Source organism: Alosa pseudoharengus, unplaced genomic scaffold (genome assembly GCF_046254945.1).
Source record: "Alosa pseudoharengus isolate Yale_2024_CS ecotype anadromous, Long Island Sound unplaced genomic scaffold, YU_APseudo_1.1 YU_APseudo_1.1_scf_6, whole genome shotgun sequence".
NCBI classification, from domain to species: Eukaryota; Metazoa; Chordata; class Actinopteri; order Clupeiformes; family Clupeidae; genus Alosa; species Alosa pseudoharengus.
In genome coordinates this window covers 24463028-24484050 of record NW_027468848.1, presented here as the reverse complement: position 1 = coordinate 24484050, position 21023 = coordinate 24463028, and the positions used below count along the sequence as shown (strand labels likewise).

General features: G+C 41.6%; 1 protein-coding gene across 1 annotated transcript in view; it reads right to left on the bottom strand.

Annotated features, from left to right (window-relative positions):
• Positions 1 to 21023, bottom strand: part of cacna1ba (calcium channel, voltage-dependent, N type, alpha 1B subunit, a) — a 92200-nt gene that overhangs the window by 28731 nt on the left and 42446 nt on the right. Inside the window, exons 9-25 of the mRNA XM_076271336.1 lie at positions 20919 to 21008; positions 19716 to 19799; positions 18142 to 18351; positions 17721 to 17833; positions 17285 to 17400; positions 16932 to 17063; positions 13139 to 13211; positions 12909 to 13026; positions 12663 to 12730; positions 12012 to 12118; positions 5298 to 6146; positions 4832 to 4917; positions 3528 to 3654; positions 2760 to 2889; positions 2447 to 2506; positions 1959 to 2065; positions 444 to 455 (exon numbers count right to left, since the gene is read on the bottom strand). Coding sequence (XP_076127451.1) covers positions 444 to 455; positions 1959 to 2065; positions 2447 to 2506; positions 2760 to 2889; positions 3528 to 3654; positions 4832 to 4917; positions 5298 to 6146; positions 12012 to 12118; positions 12663 to 12730; positions 12909 to 13026; positions 13139 to 13211; positions 16932 to 17063; positions 17285 to 17400; positions 17721 to 17833; positions 18142 to 18351; positions 19716 to 19799; positions 20919 to 21008 — 2482 coding nt within the window. The remainder of the gene's footprint in view (positions 1 to 443; positions 456 to 1958; positions 2066 to 2446; positions 2507 to 2759; positions 2890 to 3527; positions 3655 to 4831; positions 4918 to 5297; positions 6147 to 12011; positions 12119 to 12662; positions 12731 to 12908; positions 13027 to 13138; positions 13212 to 16931; positions 17064 to 17284; positions 17401 to 17720; positions 17834 to 18141; positions 18352 to 19715; positions 19800 to 20918; positions 21009 to 21023) is intronic.

Sequence of the window (21023 nt, the reverse complement as noted above, 5' to 3'; positions counted from 1 at the left end):
ATGGAAAATCAGGCAGGCGTGTGTGTGTGTCTGTGTGTCTGTGTCTGTGTGTCTGTGTGTGTGTGTGTGTGTGTGTGTGTGTGCGTGTGTGTGTCTGTGTGTGTGATAGATAGATAGATAGATAGATAGATAGATAGATAGATAGATAGATAGAGATACTTTATTTATCCCCAAGTGTGTGTGTGTGTGTGAAAGGTGATGACAGCAGGGATGGATGACGCACTAATGGAGATCAGAGCGCAGGAGAATATCCCATGCTACAGCACTACCTTATGAGCTGAGCATAGAGCAGAGGCAGACCTCGCCTGGCTCATACAAACAAGCAGAGGGTGGAGTGAGTGAATGAGTGAGTGAGAAGAGAGAAGAGAGAGAAATAGAGACAGAGAGCAGGAGAAAGAGTGAGACAGAGAGAGAGAGAGAGAGAGAGAGAGTTAAGCCATTACCCCATGATGCTCCTTCAAGTGAATCCAGGCACAAAGAAAACAAAGAAAATCTTGTAATCAATTAGACAGAAATGTGCTCATTCACTACACTACTTCAGTCTGAACACAATCATTGTGACATCTTAAGATACAACATGTACAAGTAGGGTAGACAAGTTGGGACATGTGTACAGTTGAGACATCTTGTGTGCACAGCAAGCCCAAGTTGTGATTTTTGCGATGCGCATGCGTATTAGTGTCCTCTTTGATCATGAACAGGTATCTCTGATCCAAAGATATCAGCAAAAGTTTTTTTTTCAAAGTAAGGTGTTTGTACTGTTCGCCATATCTGTTCCTGTGTAACATATTTTGTTCATGTTTTATTCATTTTAACCAACACTAATTTAAATGATACGAATGAATTTAAATTAAAACACTTTGCAATTGCTATTATTTTTAACTATAAAATTTTGCAATGAACGATTAACTATACATCATTAAAAATGGGTGTCTCAACCATACCAGGTACTGTCTCAACTGTACTCCATATGGGTACAGTTGAGACACAGTCGAGACAAAAATGCACCCTATGTTTATGAGCTAGTTGTGGAAAATATAAACTACTTGGGTATACTAATACTGGGTATTATTGATTGATAATATCTTAGTCTACAAGCTAAGGAAATGGCATGCAGAATGTCATGTGGAAAATCGCTTCTTTTCAGTATCTATTTTTTGTTTGATTTTGTGTGAGCAAAAAGTGTCTCAACTGTACAGTACAGTCTACCCAGAACAAGGTCATCTTAGCTTTGAGCTTTCTGAAGTTAGGATCCAGTCAAGGGTCAACCAAGTCTGAAAGGTTCTCTGTTTTTCTGGTTTATCAAAACTAATTTGGAGTGAGAATGCAATTTGTAATTTATGTTTATATTCAGTAAAATATACATTAAAAAACAGACACTATGTGAAAAAATATTTGCAAGCTATATAATGTTCACTACTTCCGAGTTGATGCCAACTTTTTAATGAGTCATGACATACTTTGTTAATACCCAAAGGACAGCTGCACTATATAATTTGGGGACCAATGGAACAAAACTATCCTAGACAAAATATCATTCAAAAAATTTCCCCCACTCCAGGAATAGAACAGGAAAGAGAAATTCAGTCATGCAGAACAGGATTTCCCAAATGCCAATGACACTGTTCCAATGCACAACAATATAGGAATACAGCTTGTCCAACATCTTAATTATACCTGCTCAGATTCCAAAGTCACCTTTAACAATGGGGGGAAACTAACAAGAGCGTCAATAAAGGCCAGGACTGTCACTCCAAAGATAATTGAGTTACCACCAGATAAAATGATACCTGCTTAAAATGACAAAAATCGCTCACTGATTTTTGCCAGTTATTGAGTCCTTTAGTGGACAGTTTTATTGTCGACATCCTCTAAGTGTTAAGTGTTAAGTGTCTTAAGTGTTATTCCTCTAAGACTAAATGCACATTCTGAATGTAAATCAGACAGAGAGAACTTACGTGAAGGCAAATGCAACCAGTGCTCCACTGACCACAATGAAGTCCAGAATGTTCCATAGATCCCGGAAGTAAGAGCCAGGGTGAAGTATCAATCCAAGATCGACCATCTTCGCCCCAAACAATAAGAGGGTGTGAGAGGAGAAAAACAAACGAGGGAAGAAGGAAACAGAGAGACACAAATTGAGCTAACATCCTTTAGACCAGACAGCTGTGCATAAAACTCTTATAGCAGTCTTCACACAGACAGTCGTCTACAAAGGAGGCACTTGAAGTTGGCTAAAGCATGTGTTGTCATTGTAATGAATCCAAGTGTGTGAGAAAAAAATGGAAAGCACTACAAAGTTTAAAGGACAGGGACGATCAAACCTGCCATTAAGTGATTTGATTTGGGTAATGGAAATGGCTACCTATTAGTTAAAGGGGCAAAGTGTTGTTTTTAAACAAGCTTGTCTGAAAGGATAATGCCTAATCCTAGCACAAGCACTTACCTTAATCACCATCTCAAATGTGAAAACCCCCGTAAAGACATAATCCAAATACTTTAGCACCTGAGTGGAGTGGAAGAAGGAAATGTTAAGACTGAAAACACAAACCAGACTACAGTAGTTCAACAACAGATCTGACATACACAAATCACTTTAAAAATATCTAATTGACAAATGACAATTGTCAAAAATGTAAAATGTAGTTTGACCGCTGGTTTCAAGAAATGGTTATACACCTGATCACTGTGTAATATCATTCTTACATTTTGTTCTTACATTTCTTACCCAAACCCATGGGTCATTGATTTGAACTCACATTGTTGCGGGTGGCATTGACCTGGACAGGGTCTTCAGCAGCGAGGGCTATGCTACTCATGGCGATAACAACCAGGATGCACATCTCAAAGTAGCGTAGACTCACCATGTAATGGCACAGTCGCCTTACTCTGTTTGGGGATATGACAAATCACATGAATCACAAATATACATGCAGATCTTAACTATGAAATCCAACATAACATAAATACTCCTGAATCCTCTAACACCTGCATGTAGCTAAACAATCTTGTGAAAGCTTCAGTGACCAGTTTTGACACAGAAACAGACTACTCTGGATTTATGGTGAACCATAACTAACTTCTCGGTTTTATGTCTTTTATATATATAGATATATTTTTTTTTTAAATATCTCTGTTCAAGCTGATGCTCCATCAAAATCACTAAAATCACACTCGCAAACGTCAGCCAGGCAGGCCCATATGGTGAGTTATAGTGAACATGCCGGGGGCGGCGACAGACATGTGGAAGTTTATGAGGGCACTATTTGTTTGCTCCTCATGGAAGTTAGTGTTTATGGGAAGCTTTACGGGCGTGTGGAGAGGCTGCGTCCCGAGTGAGTGAAGAGGCCTAGGAGGAAGCTGCCACCACCCCTTTGCTCTTCCACCATGCAGTCACTCAATCTCCTAACAGCTTTTCATTAGATGAGGAAGGGCAATATATTTAGGCATATTTAGTGTGACAAGGTACTGGCAGAGGGAGCGATTGCCCGCTGTAGGGTGGTGTGGCGGGTGGCGGGCAGACTCACGGGTTGGTCTGGCCGAACACAAACATGGAGCTGTAGGGTAGGATGGGTCGGGTGTTGATCAGGTTCAGATCGTCCAGGTTCCTCTTCTCCTCTGTCATTGGCATGGTCTCACTGTCTATACTGTTCACTGTGATCCAAAAACAATAGCAACCCACAGAAATAAAATCTAGCTGGAGTATGATGTAGTTGGCAAATTCAATAATTGCAAGCAATTCAGAAATTAAACACTATTTCAGAGTGACTAATAGTTCTGTGAGTTAATCAATCAGTTAATATTCATAGCAAGCATCCATTCACCCCATTTTTTTGTATTAGGAAATTAATTTGAGCAATGGGTTATTTTCATATATTGCAAATACACAAGACATATTGCTGTGCATTTCAGCACATTCTGCACAGATCAATGCCACCCTGACTGTACAGTATTAATAAGATATATTAATATAATATATCTTTTCATGTATTTTTGTTGGCCTGTTTAGGATATGACAGTGAAGAGAGTGAAAGGAAGCGAGTGGAAGAGAGTGTTGGGGTGGGATCGGGAGATGACCCGGACTGGACCCGAACCCGGGACCCTGTTGCTGTCAATGGCAACGGGTTCTATTTCATTTCTATTGACAGCCAGAGGCAGTGCTTAAAGCACCTGGATGTCCACCACATGCACGTGTAGGTCGAGTGTTTATATCAAGTCACAGGGGTGACGTATGCCCCTGCACTGGTACTTAAGGTACGCTCAACCTGGAAGTGATCTTCTCATGTGGAAGTAGGTTTGTTGGAGTGTGAACATAGATCTCAGGGAGTCTTACAAACCTTTGGTTTGGAGCAGCGATTTTCGCCCTCTTTAAGAAGACTGCGATTTGACAAAGTTTGACTTTGACATAGAACCACGGTTTGAAAACCATCGTTTTGTGCTTCTGATTCACGTCATCATTCCACGAGTAGTAGGTTTGCTTATTGCAATGGAATTTTATTGAAAGTTAAAGTCAGCACTCAGTCAGTAATACTGTACGTTACTGAATACTGAAACTTTCAAGTTCTATTTGTGTAGCAAACGATTTCTCAGGTAAAGCCATGAAACGGTAACAAAATAAATGGCCCACTATGTGAAGTTTGGCAAGGAGTCGTATAATAAGTGGGATAATGTATTGTCTGCTGCTCTTTATCTGCTTCGCGACGGGGTCCTGTTCGCCCTGCCGGGGGTTTAATTTTCGATAATGAGCGGAGGACAATACATTATCCCTTACATACGGTAATATTCTATGTATATAAATATCTAATTGTGGGCATGCTTGCTGAGCACTGACTTGGTATGAGGGTGGTCTCCCCTGGCGGTGAGGTGATGGTGACGGGGATGTGGCCGCTCGGCTGGCTCGCCTCCACATCTGTGTGCCTGTCCCTTACAAACACACACACAAGGAGCAGTGCAGTACAGTTTGGAATAGACACAAACATTCGGATAGCGTGTGACATCTAGGTCTGTGATACACTCGTGCTGTACGTAATGTCTTTGTATTTGGGATATCTACTGTATGTACTGCAGATGAGTTTCATTGCTACTTTCCTTATCAAAACTTAAATCGACACAAAGAGTCTACTAATTTAATTATAGCATCAGGAGAGTGAAATTGAAATGGCCCAATATACAATATGAATACATTGAAAACACTCAATACTTAGGATGCAATACATTGTAAAGACACAATAAAGATCAGAAAATGCTGTGGCAGGAGTAAGAGGAGGGAAAAGAGCGGAAAAAGAGCTGATTCTGACCTGTGCCTGTGGGTCCTGCCGCCCTCCCTGTCGCCTCTCTCTCTGCCCTCCTCTCCGTCAGCGGTGGCCTGTGATTTGCCGCTGCGGGGCCTGCGCCTGCTCCTCTCCCCATTGGCTCCGTTCTCTCCCCGCGAGCACCGGTCGCCGTCGCGGTTCCCCGAACGCGAGCCGTCCATGTGCCGTGAGCGCGGTAAGCTCTTGCCCCCGCTGCTGACCACCCCGTTGCCCTCAGTGGACTGCTGTCGATGGTGGTGGTGGTGGTGCTCCCTCTCTCCAGTACCTCCTCCTCCTCCTTCACCCCCACCTCCTCCTCCGCCCTCGTCCACAGACCTCTGGTGGTGGTGGCGGCGCCCCCCCTCGCGGCTCCGGCTGCGGTCGCCTTTCCCCTCCCGGCAGCGCGAGCCCTCGTGGTCCTTGCTGCGGCTGTGGTGGACATGATGCCGCCCTCCCTCCCTGGTGCTGCCGCCGCCGCCGCCCGTCTCCCCGTTCTCGTTGGCATCCTTTCGCCGGTGATGTTTCCGCGACGGCTGCCCGGACTCCGTCCCTCCTGCGGCATCCCCCTCGCCCTGAGCCTTGTCCCAGTGGTGGTTGTGGTGGTGGTGGTGGTGGTGGTGGTGGTGGTTGTGTGGCCCCCCCACGGGGCCGTCACCGTGCTCTACCACCAACGGGCGGTCCAGGTGGGTCTTCATATCGGGCCGTATGTGCAGGGCGGAAGACATACGCTGGCGATCCTCGGGGTCCAGCTCGCTGTAGAGCGCCTCGCTGCTGGGGCGCAGGTTGTTGCGCCGCATCTGCGTGGTGCGCTGCTCCCACACAGACATCAACTTCTGGGACCTCTGCTGCTCCCTGCTGGTGGGGATGGTCAGGGGGGGGTGGGGGCACAGGTGGAGTCAGGTGGAGAATGAACAAGTTTAACACTAGGAGCTCAGTTTTTACAGAGACATCAGTTTCAATCAGCCAGATAATTACTTCAGTGAGGAAAGTACACCACTGTGAAGGAAAAACTCCCATCCATGTGAAGACCACCTTAACACTCGGAGGGACGTCAATGTCACACTTGAAAAGGTCATGAAAGAGTTTTTCCCTATGCTTTAAAATTCACTGGCATTTCAACTGCTTTCCTTTTACAGGAAACACATGCTATGAAAGTCCATATTTTAATGCACAGCAACCCCCAAGGTCTAAATAATTAACAAGCCTGCATTGGGGATTCACTGCCAATACTTCTAGCTCCAGTTCAGTACATGTGAAAAGAAGGTCTTTATGGATGTGCCAATACATTACAAGTCACCATGGTATTTCAGCATCTTAGACGCTCATGCTTTCTCATGCTTGTTCCTTCCTCTCAAAAACCTTGGTTAGGTGATGTTTCATTATGTTTGGACCATGCATCCTGAAATAGTGTTGCCCCAAAACCATGATTTCCTTTGGACTGGATGCGTAATGACATGGCATTACATCAGAGTGGCTATGATTGTCAGAATGAGTATTCATATTTATCCCTTTCATTGTTTTCTTAACTTATTATGCAAGTCAGACATGTTCTTTCCCCAAATCACCCCCCCCCCCACTACCACCACCACTTCCCATGACAATGCATCTACAATCCACAGAGCTCAAATCTGGCTGTATTATAAATGTCCAATTTGACACACTCCAATTTACACAATAACAGAAACGTGTCACAATGTGATTTCAATGTACTTTCTTTCATTCCTACAGGAATGTTGTCAGAAATGGTCAAAACTGACTGATCAGTAGATCAGTCGAACAGTCTGAACATCTTGGGGAGGATTTATATGGCCAAGTTAGCACTCCTGAATCCATTCCACCAACACAATAAAAATAAGTTTAATGCTGGCAAAAATACTGAGGTCGAAATTGTATGTTCATTCCAAAGAGAATGTGGCAAGTAAAGAGTAAACTATAGGGCTTTATCTACTACTCTGCCCTCTCCATGAGATCCCGTCTCCCCCTATCTCTCTGTTAGCACCTCCAGCCTGCCTGCCACTCACCCACGCTTCTTTCCCTAACTCCTCTGATATACAAGTCAGACAGAGGTAATGGTTTAGGGGCTACAGGGTTCTGCAAGCAGAGAGTCGATGGGTTGGGGGGGGGGGGGGGGTGACGCGCCGGGGCTTCCTGAGATTAGGCTATTTGAGCAAGCCTACAGCACCTGATCCATTTGTGCTGATGTTATTTAGGGCCAGCTCTTCAGACAGGGCCCGCCATACTGGTGTGCTGCTCGGTAAATCACTGCAAGCAATTTAAGCTAGTTCCCGATACACTTCAGCTGAGATTTATTCAGAACAAGACGTCACACACACTCATACATACACACAGACACACACACACACACACAGGAAAAGATCTTTATAAATCAGGCTGTCCAGGGCCATTTCTGAAACGCAATCCCACTTCTGACACCAAGCAATTCTATGAAGTCTATGAGCAAATATATTGCCGGTAAAGGACACTCACCTTTTTTAATTGCATCACACACACATAACACTAAGAGCCCTGTCAGGGCTTTTGGGAGTCATTGAGAATCGGGAATGGAAACCACTCAGTGAGTGACCATGTGAACACATACACTGAATGGACAAAAATGAAGATGACTGTTTATTGTCCATTCTTTACCGGGAGATCGGGAGGGTGGTGGTGGTGTGTGTGTGTGTGTGTGTGTGGGGGGGGGGGGTCAAACACAATGACAATTTTCCACAGACATCTGGGGGTGAGCATGTCTTTGGTTATACACACATTTTTGCCATTAAGCATATCTTTGGTAGTACCTTTACCTCAAGTAGTGATGGGCGGGAGAGCTGACATAACTCCTAAAAACATACAGGGCAACACAGTGTAAAAAACACAAACAAATGGGAACAAGGACTATGGCATTTGTCAAAGCACACAGCAGAGTTAGAGGACAGAAACAAATACAGCAGCGAGAAGATTATTACCAAGAGTGTTGATGGGGGGAGCTGGATAAAACTGTACCGAGACATAAGATGGGGGGAGCATGATGGGGTAACACAAAAGATGGTGTAACCAAAGCACTTACTTCAATACGAGAAGAATTGAAACTGAAGCAGACAAGGGAGAGACACCCAGATATTGATATCGCACTGTATTATCCTAAGCACTAATCAGTAATCTCTCTCTAATGCCTCGCCAAAGTGTCATCAAAATTTCTTCAACGCAAAATCAATTGTTATTTTATATGTAGGTCATTAATGTAAATTTATACTGGAAATTAGAGGAAGGACACAATATCGAAAGTGCAATAAATCAGATGACTTTTTTCTGCGATACGTTATGAATACACTGCCACCAAATATCAATATTTGTACTAAAGTATTCAATTAAATAAAGCACAATTCAAATTCTAAACAGACTCCTTCACTAATTTACCTTACCAGAGTCTCTACTTCATGCATAAACATAAGCATGAACACTGAGAGTCAAGTCTCAGTTCAGTGAGATATACTCCATTTTCACACTCAAATGTGACATTATGAAACCACTGCTCTCTTGGTTGGAATAAATGAAATGTTTGCACTGGATAATTCAATACAATGTGTGGAATGATTACTAGCTGCAGTGGGGATGTCCTGAGATATCGCCACTTGTGATGACTCATAGAATCCCTCTCCAATCAGAAATGAACAAAAACCTAACTGTTATATAATGTCTGATAACTTCATTCCTCAAATTAAGACATTGACTTTCAGAACTAGATAACATTTTTATTCAAGTAGGCAAATATTCATACGGTTTTAAATAATCAATCTGGCAGTATTTCCTATTTTAGCTGAGCAAAAGTTGTGTGAAAGGAATTAAAGGCCTGGTCCATATAGATGCCTGTCCCAAACAGGTTGAGTTTTGGTGATTGACGTAAATAAAATCCTGGGCTATTAATCGAGGTTTAACAGTATAGAAAATGTTGCCGATATCAAGGAGGAATTGCTCACTACTCCAACAAAAGGTCAGATGACCAATTATCATTTGGAGAATCTTAAAGAGCATATTTAAGAAATACAGTGCATCCCTACTTAAATGTCAATTGCTTACCTTATTTGCATTTCTAAAACCTTAATGAGTTTTCATAATCCCAAGTGACACCGTGGAAAATGAAGAAAGAAATCTATCTTTGATGATGATATTAGTAAAGGTAAAGGAGCAAAATATATTCAGGGGAATTCCCTGAATCATAGAGATTAATGTGACTTTTGCAAACTGACTCTAAAAAGCTAATATTCTACTTTTATAAAGGTATTGGGTGATTAAGACAAACAAACTAAATAATTCTGAATTTCACTTTTGGAAATCTGGATTATAACATCCATCAGGAGTTTCTTTATCCTTCAGTTTGTGTAAATGACTATGGTTTGTGGACAACTTTGTCCTCAAATTGATTACCTAAACTTCCTAACCAACAACCTTTCTACAAAAGCAAATAAGAAACCTAGCGATGCTACAAAAAAATCCTACCAAGAAAATCAATTGGCAAACATGGTACCCAAGCTAAAACAAAGAGGTTCTCTTGAACATGAGTGTCATCACATACAAGTGAATTCAAGTGAGAATCATCAGATCCCTTCAGAAATACAATAAACAACTACAAGAACTGTTCAGCCAATTTTTCCCCCTGATTCCGCATTAGTCTATGATTGGTCTCCATAACAGTGCTCTCCCTCACCAAAAGCCCTGTGTGTGTGCACATCTCTCTGTGCGTCTGAGAGAGCAGCGGGTGTGTGTTTGTCGGCACATTGTTGCTGCCACCGGGACCCACGGCTGGAAATATGATGACTCACCCGGTGTCAGCAGTCTGCTACTCTACTACTGCTGAGGGTGTCTCCCTGAGTGGAGGCTACTCCACGTCCGCTTCAAAAATACATGAGCAGAAACAAAAACAACAAACAACAAACACCCAGAATAGGAGCACATGCCAGGGAAAAAACCCAGACGACCAAAGAAAACAGAAGGGTAAAAGAGTCGAAGTGTGAAGGAGGAAGGGGAACTGAGGTTAAAGAAAATCTTAATTAAAAAATCTAGGGCTCATGTGGGAAGCAAAGCCACTGTTGTGCATCAAGTGTGCATTAATCACAATAAATTCACAGATGGTAAAAGAAGGCACTGTACAATGGACACAGATATCAACTGAACACTAGACATTAACACCATTTCCTCTAAAATAAGAAAACATATAGCTGGTTGCCATTCATCCTTTGATTACTGTAGACTGATTTACACCTTCGGCCAATGGGCAAGACCATACACGGAATATGGGATGGGACTGATTTGAGATCAGAGGAAGAGAAAGAAGAGAGGGAATAAAGGAAGAGGAAAAAAACTGGAAGTGGAAACAGGGAAGTAAAAACTCACGGTGAATGAATGCTGGAGACAGACGGGCTGCGAGAAAGTGTACTTCGATATTGCTTTACAATACTGCATAAGCCAAAACAAAAACAGAAGAAAACAAAACATACACACACACAAAAAGGGAGGGAAAACCAGAAAGGACATCGGAAGCAGTCAGACCCCAGAGAATGAGACACTGTCGAAGTCTGACTCTCCCCACACAATGTCAACGCAGCACCATATTCATGACCACAAATGTTACACAATAAACAGAAATGTCAGTGAATAAAGGTAGAGAACAAAACACAACTACAAATATTACAAGGAACAGAACAAAACATTACTTGTGAAGACATTTCCCCCTTACTTATTTGAATACAAATGAAAATGATGGCTGTCATATTATAAAAATGTTTGTTTCCCATGAATATACTGTACAGTAGCATTGTGAAGGAAAAAGGTCTTGTGAATCAAATGAAGAAAATGTTAACCAAAAAGTGTACGGTAACATTAATAATGATCACATCCCTGTTGTTCTCTGATTACAGTTACACTTACATTAATAGTCAGATGAATGGCCCTAATATAGTTATGCCCCTGATCGGTGATTAACAGTAAATTATGAATTAAGAGTATTTGTCAGTGGTTAAGTTCAGATCAGTTTGGTTTGGCCAGTTTGGTAAGTTCAGTGTTTGATTTGAGTGCAACTGCCATAAGTGTCAACTGATTGTTGAGAATACAATCTTACTGAGATATAAGCTACTTCTGTTTCCACTTAGCAGTCCCCCAAAGTGCCCTGTTACACAGCCATCTCACAGAAGAGGTCTGAGTGTGTTCACTTGCTATCATTTATCAAATGTCTAGACGATTGATGCCAAAACTTTTGTCACTTGGACGATTGGTGGCAAAGCTTTTGTCACTTGAAGTACACAGTTCTATCTGTTGGAACAAAAAGCTTTGAAGTGAGGGATGAGATTAACACAACAGTGAAGGGGATACACACACACACACACAAACACACACACACACACACACACACACACACACACACACACACACACACACAAAGAATACATACACACAAAATGTGCACACACATCACTTTGAACAAACAAAAATATGGGACAGAGGGGAAGAAGGCAGGACAAAAAAAAAAAACTACAAATATGTCATGGGTGTAGGAGACCGCACATCATACAGTATATATAGTAATATACTTCTAGGAACAAGGACACCAGAAACACAGATCAGTGATGATGGTGTGTGTGTGTGTGTGTGTGTGTGTGTGTGTGTGTGCAAGTGTGTTATAGTGGTATAGGAGAACACAGTCAGGATTAAAGGTCCATAACTTACGCTGTGATTGAGATATTGGCCGCTGACATGGGGCTGACCTCTTTGACCTCTTTGGCTTTTTGAAGGGCCAGCTTCTTAGTGATGGCCTCCTCCTGCTCCTCCTCATCCTGCAAGGCACACGCGGACAGAGTGGACAGAGAACAACAGCGGACGGAAGAGGTGAAGAGATGACAAGAGAAGAGAGGAAAAGAAAAGAGAAGAAAAGAGCGAGTGGAGAAAGCAAAGGGAAAGAGAATGAGAAAAGGGCAGAACTTTAATAGAGATGGCATCATTGGCCACTGACAACAAATCTTCGGCCTGCTCTCTTCAGGGGCCAGTAATACTGAAGGTAGAGGTCTGTAGGTAAAGCACTGTGCAGTATTAAAGGCTGTAAATCCTGCCACTCGTTGGGGAGTTTCATTACCTTGAGTTATTGACAAGGACAAACATCATTTACCTTCGAGAGAAGAGCATATATATATATATATATATATAGACAGGCTTATGGAACCAATAAAGCTCTACAGGCTGTTGAACCATTAGGGCAGACCACCTACTGTATACAAACATGCAGATTGAGAAATGGTGTTTGATGGAGGATGTTCATTTTATGGAGTGACCCTGCCAGTGCTGAGAGTACTTTGCTAGGATGTGGTGGCCGTATACCGGTACCTTTGTGAGTTCTTGTGCATTTGCAAGGTTGTCAACTGCAATAGCCAAGAAGACATTGAGGAGGGTATCTGTTTTTTTTTAGTTTAAGGATACAAATATAGCATAAACTAAACCCACAAACAGCCCAATATGTTATCAGGTGACACCAACAAATGGGCACTTCATGGTCATGCAAATCAACTTCACAACACATCATGTAAATAAAGTTTCCACTGAGGTGAGATAGAGGTCGAGTTAAAAGGATACAGTTCCCAAAGAGAGTCAGAATGATGAAATACACGGAGGAAAACATCCCTCGGCGGACCCCGCCCTGGGACTCTATCCCATGATACATCACTGCATTCCAGTCCTCTCCTGTCAAAATCTATGAAGTGGAGGCACAGTCTCATTACAAACACTGATACAGCGTTTTACTTTTTTATGTAGATGCATCATTCCAGACTAATTATGCTCTGATGCCTTGAGTTTTTAATTACCTGGAACACAGTAAGAATGGCAGCTGGAAATGTATCAAAATTGGTTGTGGGAGTCTCTTCTTCGAAATTAAACCTGTAAAAAATGAATACAAAAAGGAAACAAATCTCTTATTATTTAATTTGTAATGCAAAAAAACCAATAATAATTTAAGGCTTTGAAACGAGGAGTCAACATCCTTTCTGTGATGAGGGTTATTTCTGCCTGGTCTTGCATCGAAGTTGTGGCTTATTTGGGAGAAAATCTTTAGTTAGCCCTAACATAATCATTACATTAGCCACAGCAATGCATAATAAATGTTTCACACTAATTTCTACAAAGCCATATAAAAACCTCTCACCATCACATATAAAGATCCCATTGTATATAGTGTAAGACACAATTTAACATTGCTGACATGCTATTGGTTGTTTTTACTGATTCACAGACAATGCCATGTACTGTATGTGCAACACCTACATTCCTAGTCAACTTCTGACAGAACCACTGAATAAGGAAAAAAGAAAGACAACTGGAACACACAGATATAATATACATCTAGATGAATTTAACTTAATGGAGTTAAGTGAAATCACACTGCTCTGTGCTGTATTAACCCTTAGAACCCGATTTACGCAAAGTGCGTCAAAAAACACACCCTTTCTTCTCTGTGTCATTGCTATTGCGTGACAGAGCAGAAGCGGGGCTTTCCAACGAGACCACGCACTTGTCTGTACGTTAAAGTATGAAAATAAAAACAATCATGAAATTAAATCAAATTGCATCATATTTAGAGTCTATACTTCTCTGCGTTCACCTGCACACCCATTACTCTCGTTTGAATTACCCGCAAACTCGTGATCGCATAGATATGGCAAGCATATCAGATGAAAGAGGAGATATAGGGCTATCCATTGGTACTATGTATATCGAACCTTCTGACTTATAAAAACAGACAAAGTGACTGCAAAATAATAACGTCATGTACAGAAACCAACGCTGCACACCCATTCTGCCCTACAAAGGCTAAGAGCAGTATCTGCATCTGTGTGTGTGTGTGTGTGTGTGTGTGTGTGTGGTGTGTGGTGTGTGGTGTGTGGTGTGTGGTGTGTGTGTGTGTGTGTGCACAGGGACAGACTGGGACTAAAAAAAGGCCCTGGACTTTCTTCTAAAAAGGCACACTACCATTCACACTCACACACACATTAGGTGTCTATCATGATACAGTCTCACAATATTAAATGCCAGTGAAAGTATCATATTCAAAATAGTTTTTTGAACACAAAATAGTGTTTGGCATGGTAGCTGGCCGTGGTCATGGAATGCCTGAAGCGGGGATCGCTATAGAGTGATGGCCGCTTGCACCCCCAGTGTAAGGAGGATGCGTAACTGGGCTATCAGTGAAATGGAGGAGTAAGGGGAGGAGGAGGGATAATTTTGCGAGCGCCGCGGCGTGTGACGTATGGATAAGGAGGCCGGCTTAAATACCCTGGCGGCGGAAGACAGGTGAGTTAATTGCTGTCAATCATCCCTAAGGGCTCCTCCCGAACTTTGTTTAGAAAACATCATTAAGCAGTAATGCAAAGGCAAAGCGCAGTATAGCCTATAAAACTACCAAATTTTGCATAAATGTCAAAAATATATATTATATATTATATATATTTTACACCTCACCGGTATATATTCACCTCACCGGTATAATTTAATTTAATATTTAATATTCACCACCGATTCAGGACAGTCTGCCCTACACACACATAAAATGCATGTAGAGCTATGAGCTTGCTGTGGTGAGATACATGTCAAAATATAAGAATTTTTATAATACGCTTTTTATATTTTAATTCTTTAAAAATCTAAATAAAATCAATGATAGTACTAATACATGAAATGATGGAAGATCTGGATAGCCTACACTCTGCTGAAAAAACTATATATAATATGTGTGTGTGGCACTTACAATGACCAGAATAAATCCTTATGAATAAAGGTAGCGAAAATGCCCTAAAAACAGCTTAGGGTTCTAAGGGTTAATACCATCAATCGTATATGTGGTATGTGTGTGTTACATATTTCAAATGCAATTGATTCAGAGCAGCAAAAAAGATCAGAAACAAGACCATTAGTGGTAGATAATTAACATGAACCAGTGACAGAACTGAAGCAATAACGGGAAATAATTGCTGATTACTAACATACAAATGACTAATCACTCACATAGCTCCACAGAGCAACATTATTGGAGCCGAGGATCAGGCATTATGAGCAACCACACTGGGTGTATTTCATCATTTTATAAATAGTCCACTCAGAAAACGTCTTTATAACCCTCCGTATTTCTCCACCAAGCAAATAATACTGAGAAATTCTCCAGACTTGCACCCTAATAATCTTAATGCGTTCTCTTGCACTCTATATTGTATCTACAGGGACCTAATTATCCAAGCACAAAACAGAGGTACACAGTTGGAAAGCTTTAAATGAGCCGCCAGAAAAATCCGGAAATTAATGTACTCTCCTTTCCCTCCCGCTTCAGATGAGAGTGAAGTGGTGTAAAATGCATTATTTCATGTTGACTTCCTTTTGGCCTTAGCAGCTTTTATACTTTGGGCCGCAGAGGAAGAGACAGAGGAATTGGACCAGTACCTTCAACCTATACATCAACCGATGTTCTGCTTGGGGAGTCAAGGGTTCACTCACTCACTAGAGCGCAAAATTACTGATTACAGACCCAAAAATAAGTACAGTATATCATCTGCAGTGTAGAGGAGATGCAAAGGGACGTGTACACATGACTGGGTGTGGATGAAAGTGCAGCTTTTGAAGATAAAACTTTGAACGACTTTTTAAAGAGAGCACTGGTGCAGCTGTCTCACGTTCAAAAGAATGATAAAAAAAAAACACCTGCACTGAAGCGCAAGTAAACGGATCTGCGTGATCATTGCGTCTGAAGGAAAACAAATCTCTGCTTCACCTCAGTCTGCACCAGTAGGGGATTGAGGATTGTGCTGCTGCGCCACAGAGTCTGGGAAGAGCTTTCTCCTGTTTGAAAAGCACTCGGAGTGTTTGTTTATTTGACTCGAAGATCATTACGTTAGGTGCCACGCCTGCACCGTTTATGAATTTATACTTTTATTTACCGTGTGAGAACCGTGTGCACAAAAGCAATTCCTCAGTTGCAGAGTTTAATCAATAATTCATGGCAGAGAGGAATGAAACCTGGCTCCCTTAATAATACGGCCTACATGCTTATCAACACAAGAATACACTCAAATGAAAAGACAGGCTAAAATAAGTGCTATCACTGCATGTCATTGGTATTGATAGGGACATTAAAAGTATTCAAGGTTCACACATCAGAGCAAAAAAGATTTTTGCACATTTAAAGTGTACAGTACAGCTAAATAACTGTAAATAACAGCACACCGTCCATGAGCTGGTCATCAAAAGGATTTGACTAAAACCTATTTATGAACTAAACCTAAACAACCCATGCACTTATATAGGTTTTCTAGTGACAGTAGTAAGACAGAGTAACATCTATTTGTCTGGACTTATTTACGTATCTACCAATCATTAAGTCAGCCAAACATATTATTTCAGGCCTTGTTCTGGTAATAAAACACTAATTTAAAATCAATAACACTCCATATTGATTGCAATGTATTATGACATTCTGTGGTAAAAAGAATGATATTTTATAGTTATAATTGATAGTATTATCTTCTGGTACTCGAACGGCATATCGTCCATTATCCCTTACATAATGAAAATGAGTGACTGTTAAGAGAGGGGACTCCTTAATAGTTTACTCACTGTCCACCGAAGAGCTGCATGCCCAGGAGAGCGAACACAACAATGAAGAGGAAGAGCAGGAAGAGCAGACTGATGATGGACTTCATGGAGTTCAGCAGAGACACCACCAGATTCCGCAAAGAATTCCAGTACCTTCCAGAACACAGGGAAAGCATCGCCATAGCCACCGGCGTCTAGATCAATACACCCATCTGAACTCGACTGAGGTTTGCTCAAGTAACAACTCATATGGCTATCAGGTAACAGTCACTGACAGGAGTTTTCAACATAAAAGAGGAACATTGCTTAAGCTATTTCTTAACCGCAGAGTATCAAGGGGTAAAATCATGGCGGGGGTATTTCTGACAGCTTACTTGGTAACCTTGAATATCCTGAGCAGGCGGAGAGCTCGAAGAACGCTGATGCCAAACGACGAGGCTCCGGGTTTCACAGCGGCCCAAACCACCTCAAAAATGCTACCGATAATAACCTGCGTGTATACAGTCAAATGTATTACACTGATTTGATTTTTGACATTACTTCATGTTATTAAATGTTATCAACCAAAAACTACATTTACAAACTTGAACAATTCACTACAATGATTTCTGACATTATTTCATCTAATTATCCTATCTAATATTATCTAATTAACGATAATGTTTCTAATTTCATGATCTAGTTTCACAAAACGTTGTGTAACATGACAAAGCATTTCCCAACACCAACCATATGTGCAACAACATCAATCATCCTCTGTCAAAATTGCGCTGTAATCTATGTGATACCTGAGTAATCCCAAGTACTTACAGCAAAATCAAAGCAGTTAAATGAGGAATGGAAATAGGTTCTGGGCCCCAGTCCATACATCTTCAGGCTCATCTCTGTCAGAAACAGGCCCAGGAACACAAACTCTGCCAAATCTGCGGGCAGACAGACGCAAATCGATAAAACTGGACACAGGGCCATTTCATTTAGCACAACTAATATGCTAAAAATATGCAATTGCCTCATATTCTATTAGAGATCAACAAAATTTACTTTACAAGCAGGAAGATGAGAATGACCCTGCATACCAAGGGAAACATTTCAATTACATATACTGTAGTGTATTATGTCAAAGACAAAGTGCAGAATTTGTCAGTTTATGTTTACCACATTATGATGATCGATAGAGGAGTAGCCTACAGTATATAAATGTACATCCATCTGAGCGTATTCTATGACTTACATAAAGCATAGGTGAGCCAGTCAGGCTGGTCGTAGTGCACTATGGCCACACACAGTGTGTTGAGCCCGACCAGACACAGGACTGTCCAGTAGAAGCCTTGGGACTTGACCATGCGTCGGATGAAGAAGCGGACCCTCTTCTCTTTCCGACGGAAATAAGACGAGCTGTCATTCTTGCTGCTCTTCACACTGGCCCGGGCGAACGGGGATCCTTGGGGTGCAGTGGGGACAAACGCGCGCACACACACACTAGGGTAAAGTTTTCGTTGCGAACTTGCGTGCGTCTGCACTCACTGTGAGCGCCCACTCAGCTGGAAGTATATACTGAGTTGAGGACTCTCAGTTGAGGACTTGCACCACTCAAGCACAACAAACAAAACTATACACAACCTAATGGATAACTCCAAAACCCCAAATGACCATTCCGTGTTGTCTGCTTCACTTTCTCACTACTTAATACATTCTGTTATTGTGATCCATGTTTTGTAATACAGAGTGAGTCCTCAGTAAACCACAGTATTACAGTGCTGTATGTTAACCAGACACTGACAAACATAGTTGGCGTGGCATTATTTGATTAAAGTGAAGTTCAATAAGACTTAGAACTCCTCTCTCTAAGGTGGGGCTTTATCCCCGCCGGAGAAAAGCGAAGTTAGAATAAGGTCAGATTAAAATTAAGATCCTTCCTGCAGATTTTTTGAATAATGCCTCTGCAGCCAGACCCACAGACAAAGTTTCTCAGGGGCAACATCAATCTCGAAAGAGTTTTACCTCAAGGACTACGCACGCATTCATGTCAATGTTTATGTTTTCCCCTCTAAACATAATTCCTCCCAAATATAAATTAGCCTACTTGTTGTGTCCTGCACACTGGTTTACAAGCAACCGTCTGGTTTTGACTGAGGCAAGGACAGCTCACTATTCTCTACTTCACTTCAGCCCAACAGGCCCTGTTCTATATTAAAAACTCTGTAACTCCAATTAGGCTCAAATGTCAAGTGGGCCTGAATAAAAAACGAGAGGTGAAAAATGGCTCCATTAGTATTTCGCCGCCCGCTCCAGGGCAAAATGGGCCATAATCATTTCGGGCTATTTTAATCCACCGAATTTGACTCATGCGAAGCCGAGACGCCATTAATGGAGTATGGTGTCATGTGGTCTTGCTGTCTCCTGTCGTTTCGTTTTCTTTCTCCTCCTTCTCTTAACATCTCTTTTCGTCCTCTGTGCTTCATCTGTTATCAGAGGCTGTTTTTCACTCTATTTCAAGATGATCCTCAGATGATAAATCTGAGTTTAGAGCATGAGTGAGAAGTGTTCCATCAGAAAAGTCACTAAAATATAGTCTGGATTGTGGACACGGACCATAATTAACATGGCACACGTTAATATAACTTTAACACATAATTAACAAATAGCGATCGTACGCGATTTCAAGCCCATAACATTTTTTGTCACATTTAGTGAACATCTCACGATCCGCTAGCTGTCCATCTCGCAATTGCTGCTAGGGCTTTTCAATGTGTAAAGTCGAGGTGGAATGAAGAGTGAGGTAGAAGGTCAGGGTTGTGGCCTTACCAACTGAGGAGATGTCCGTGAAGTGGTCCTCCCCTTCCTCAGCATTGATCAGGTCATTCTTGCTCTTTTTGACTCTTTTTAGGACTAATGAGAAAAATGGACAGTCAACATAAACAACACACAACAACACAGATCTTACTGACTGTGCATTTACTGTATGTACTTGAAGGCAGATATTTTTGGGAATAACTTTACAGACATTTAATAGACAACTCAATAACACCATTCATTAAGATCATCGTAGCTTAACAAACATGCTGTGAGATAAAGGATGAACCACAACATCCCACTGTCACAGAGAACAGCACCTGTGATAAGTAGATTGGGCATTGTGCAAAACATCCACAGACCTTTCCACGTACCAGCCACAATGGCACAGTCGTGCCAGCATTGTTTTCCCGCGTTTCTCTTCTCTGTGGTGGCAAACTGCTGTAATCTAATTAACTTGTCAGCCTAATCTCCTTAATTACCAAATGCTCACACACAGGCTTTGAAAGCAATACTGCTGAGAGATTAGTAGTCCTTGATAACACAGCTCAGAAAGAGGGGGTGAGGGAGATGGTGTGTGTGTGTGTGTGTTTGTCCTCGTATGTGCATGTGAAGGAGAATGCCCCCGTTATCATGCGACAACTTGCACCATGTGTGGGTGCATTTATGCTTTTGTTACATTGCAATGGACAATATCGATACAACATTGTGAAATCATAACTCATCATGAAAGCAGGACCATGAGGACATTTTACTGTATATTGTAAAAGTCATTACAGGAGCATTGTAGTCCTTGTTTTGATTAGTGGCCACTGGCTTCAGGACAATAAGTATGGCCATAAAGTCACTCAGACAGGAAATCCATGGGCCTCAAATTACTGAAATAGCATCCAATGAAAAAAGGTGTTCAAGAACATGATGAATTGATATACTGAATAAGTGTACCAAAAATGCAAAATGCCAATTTATGCTATTATTGTTTTGATAAGAACAGCTTGCATTAGAAGTTTTTGGAGGTGGCGGGGTAAATCAATAAATGAATCACCTGTTCTACTGCTAAATTTAGAAGATGTGTATCACATTGACAACTGTTGTGATGTGGCCACATTGTATCACTTATATGCTTATGTGCATACAAACCTAAAAAACCTGCTTCCCAGTGAGTGAAATGTCTTACAGAGCATTGACTGAGTGTCTGAATGGGCTGGTCCCCACCTGAGTTGCTTGGGTGCTTTCTCTTGTACCAGGCCCCATCTAGAGATTTCTCCTCTGCATGTTTGTCCTCTTCGGCCAACATGACTTCCTCTGAGACAGACACAC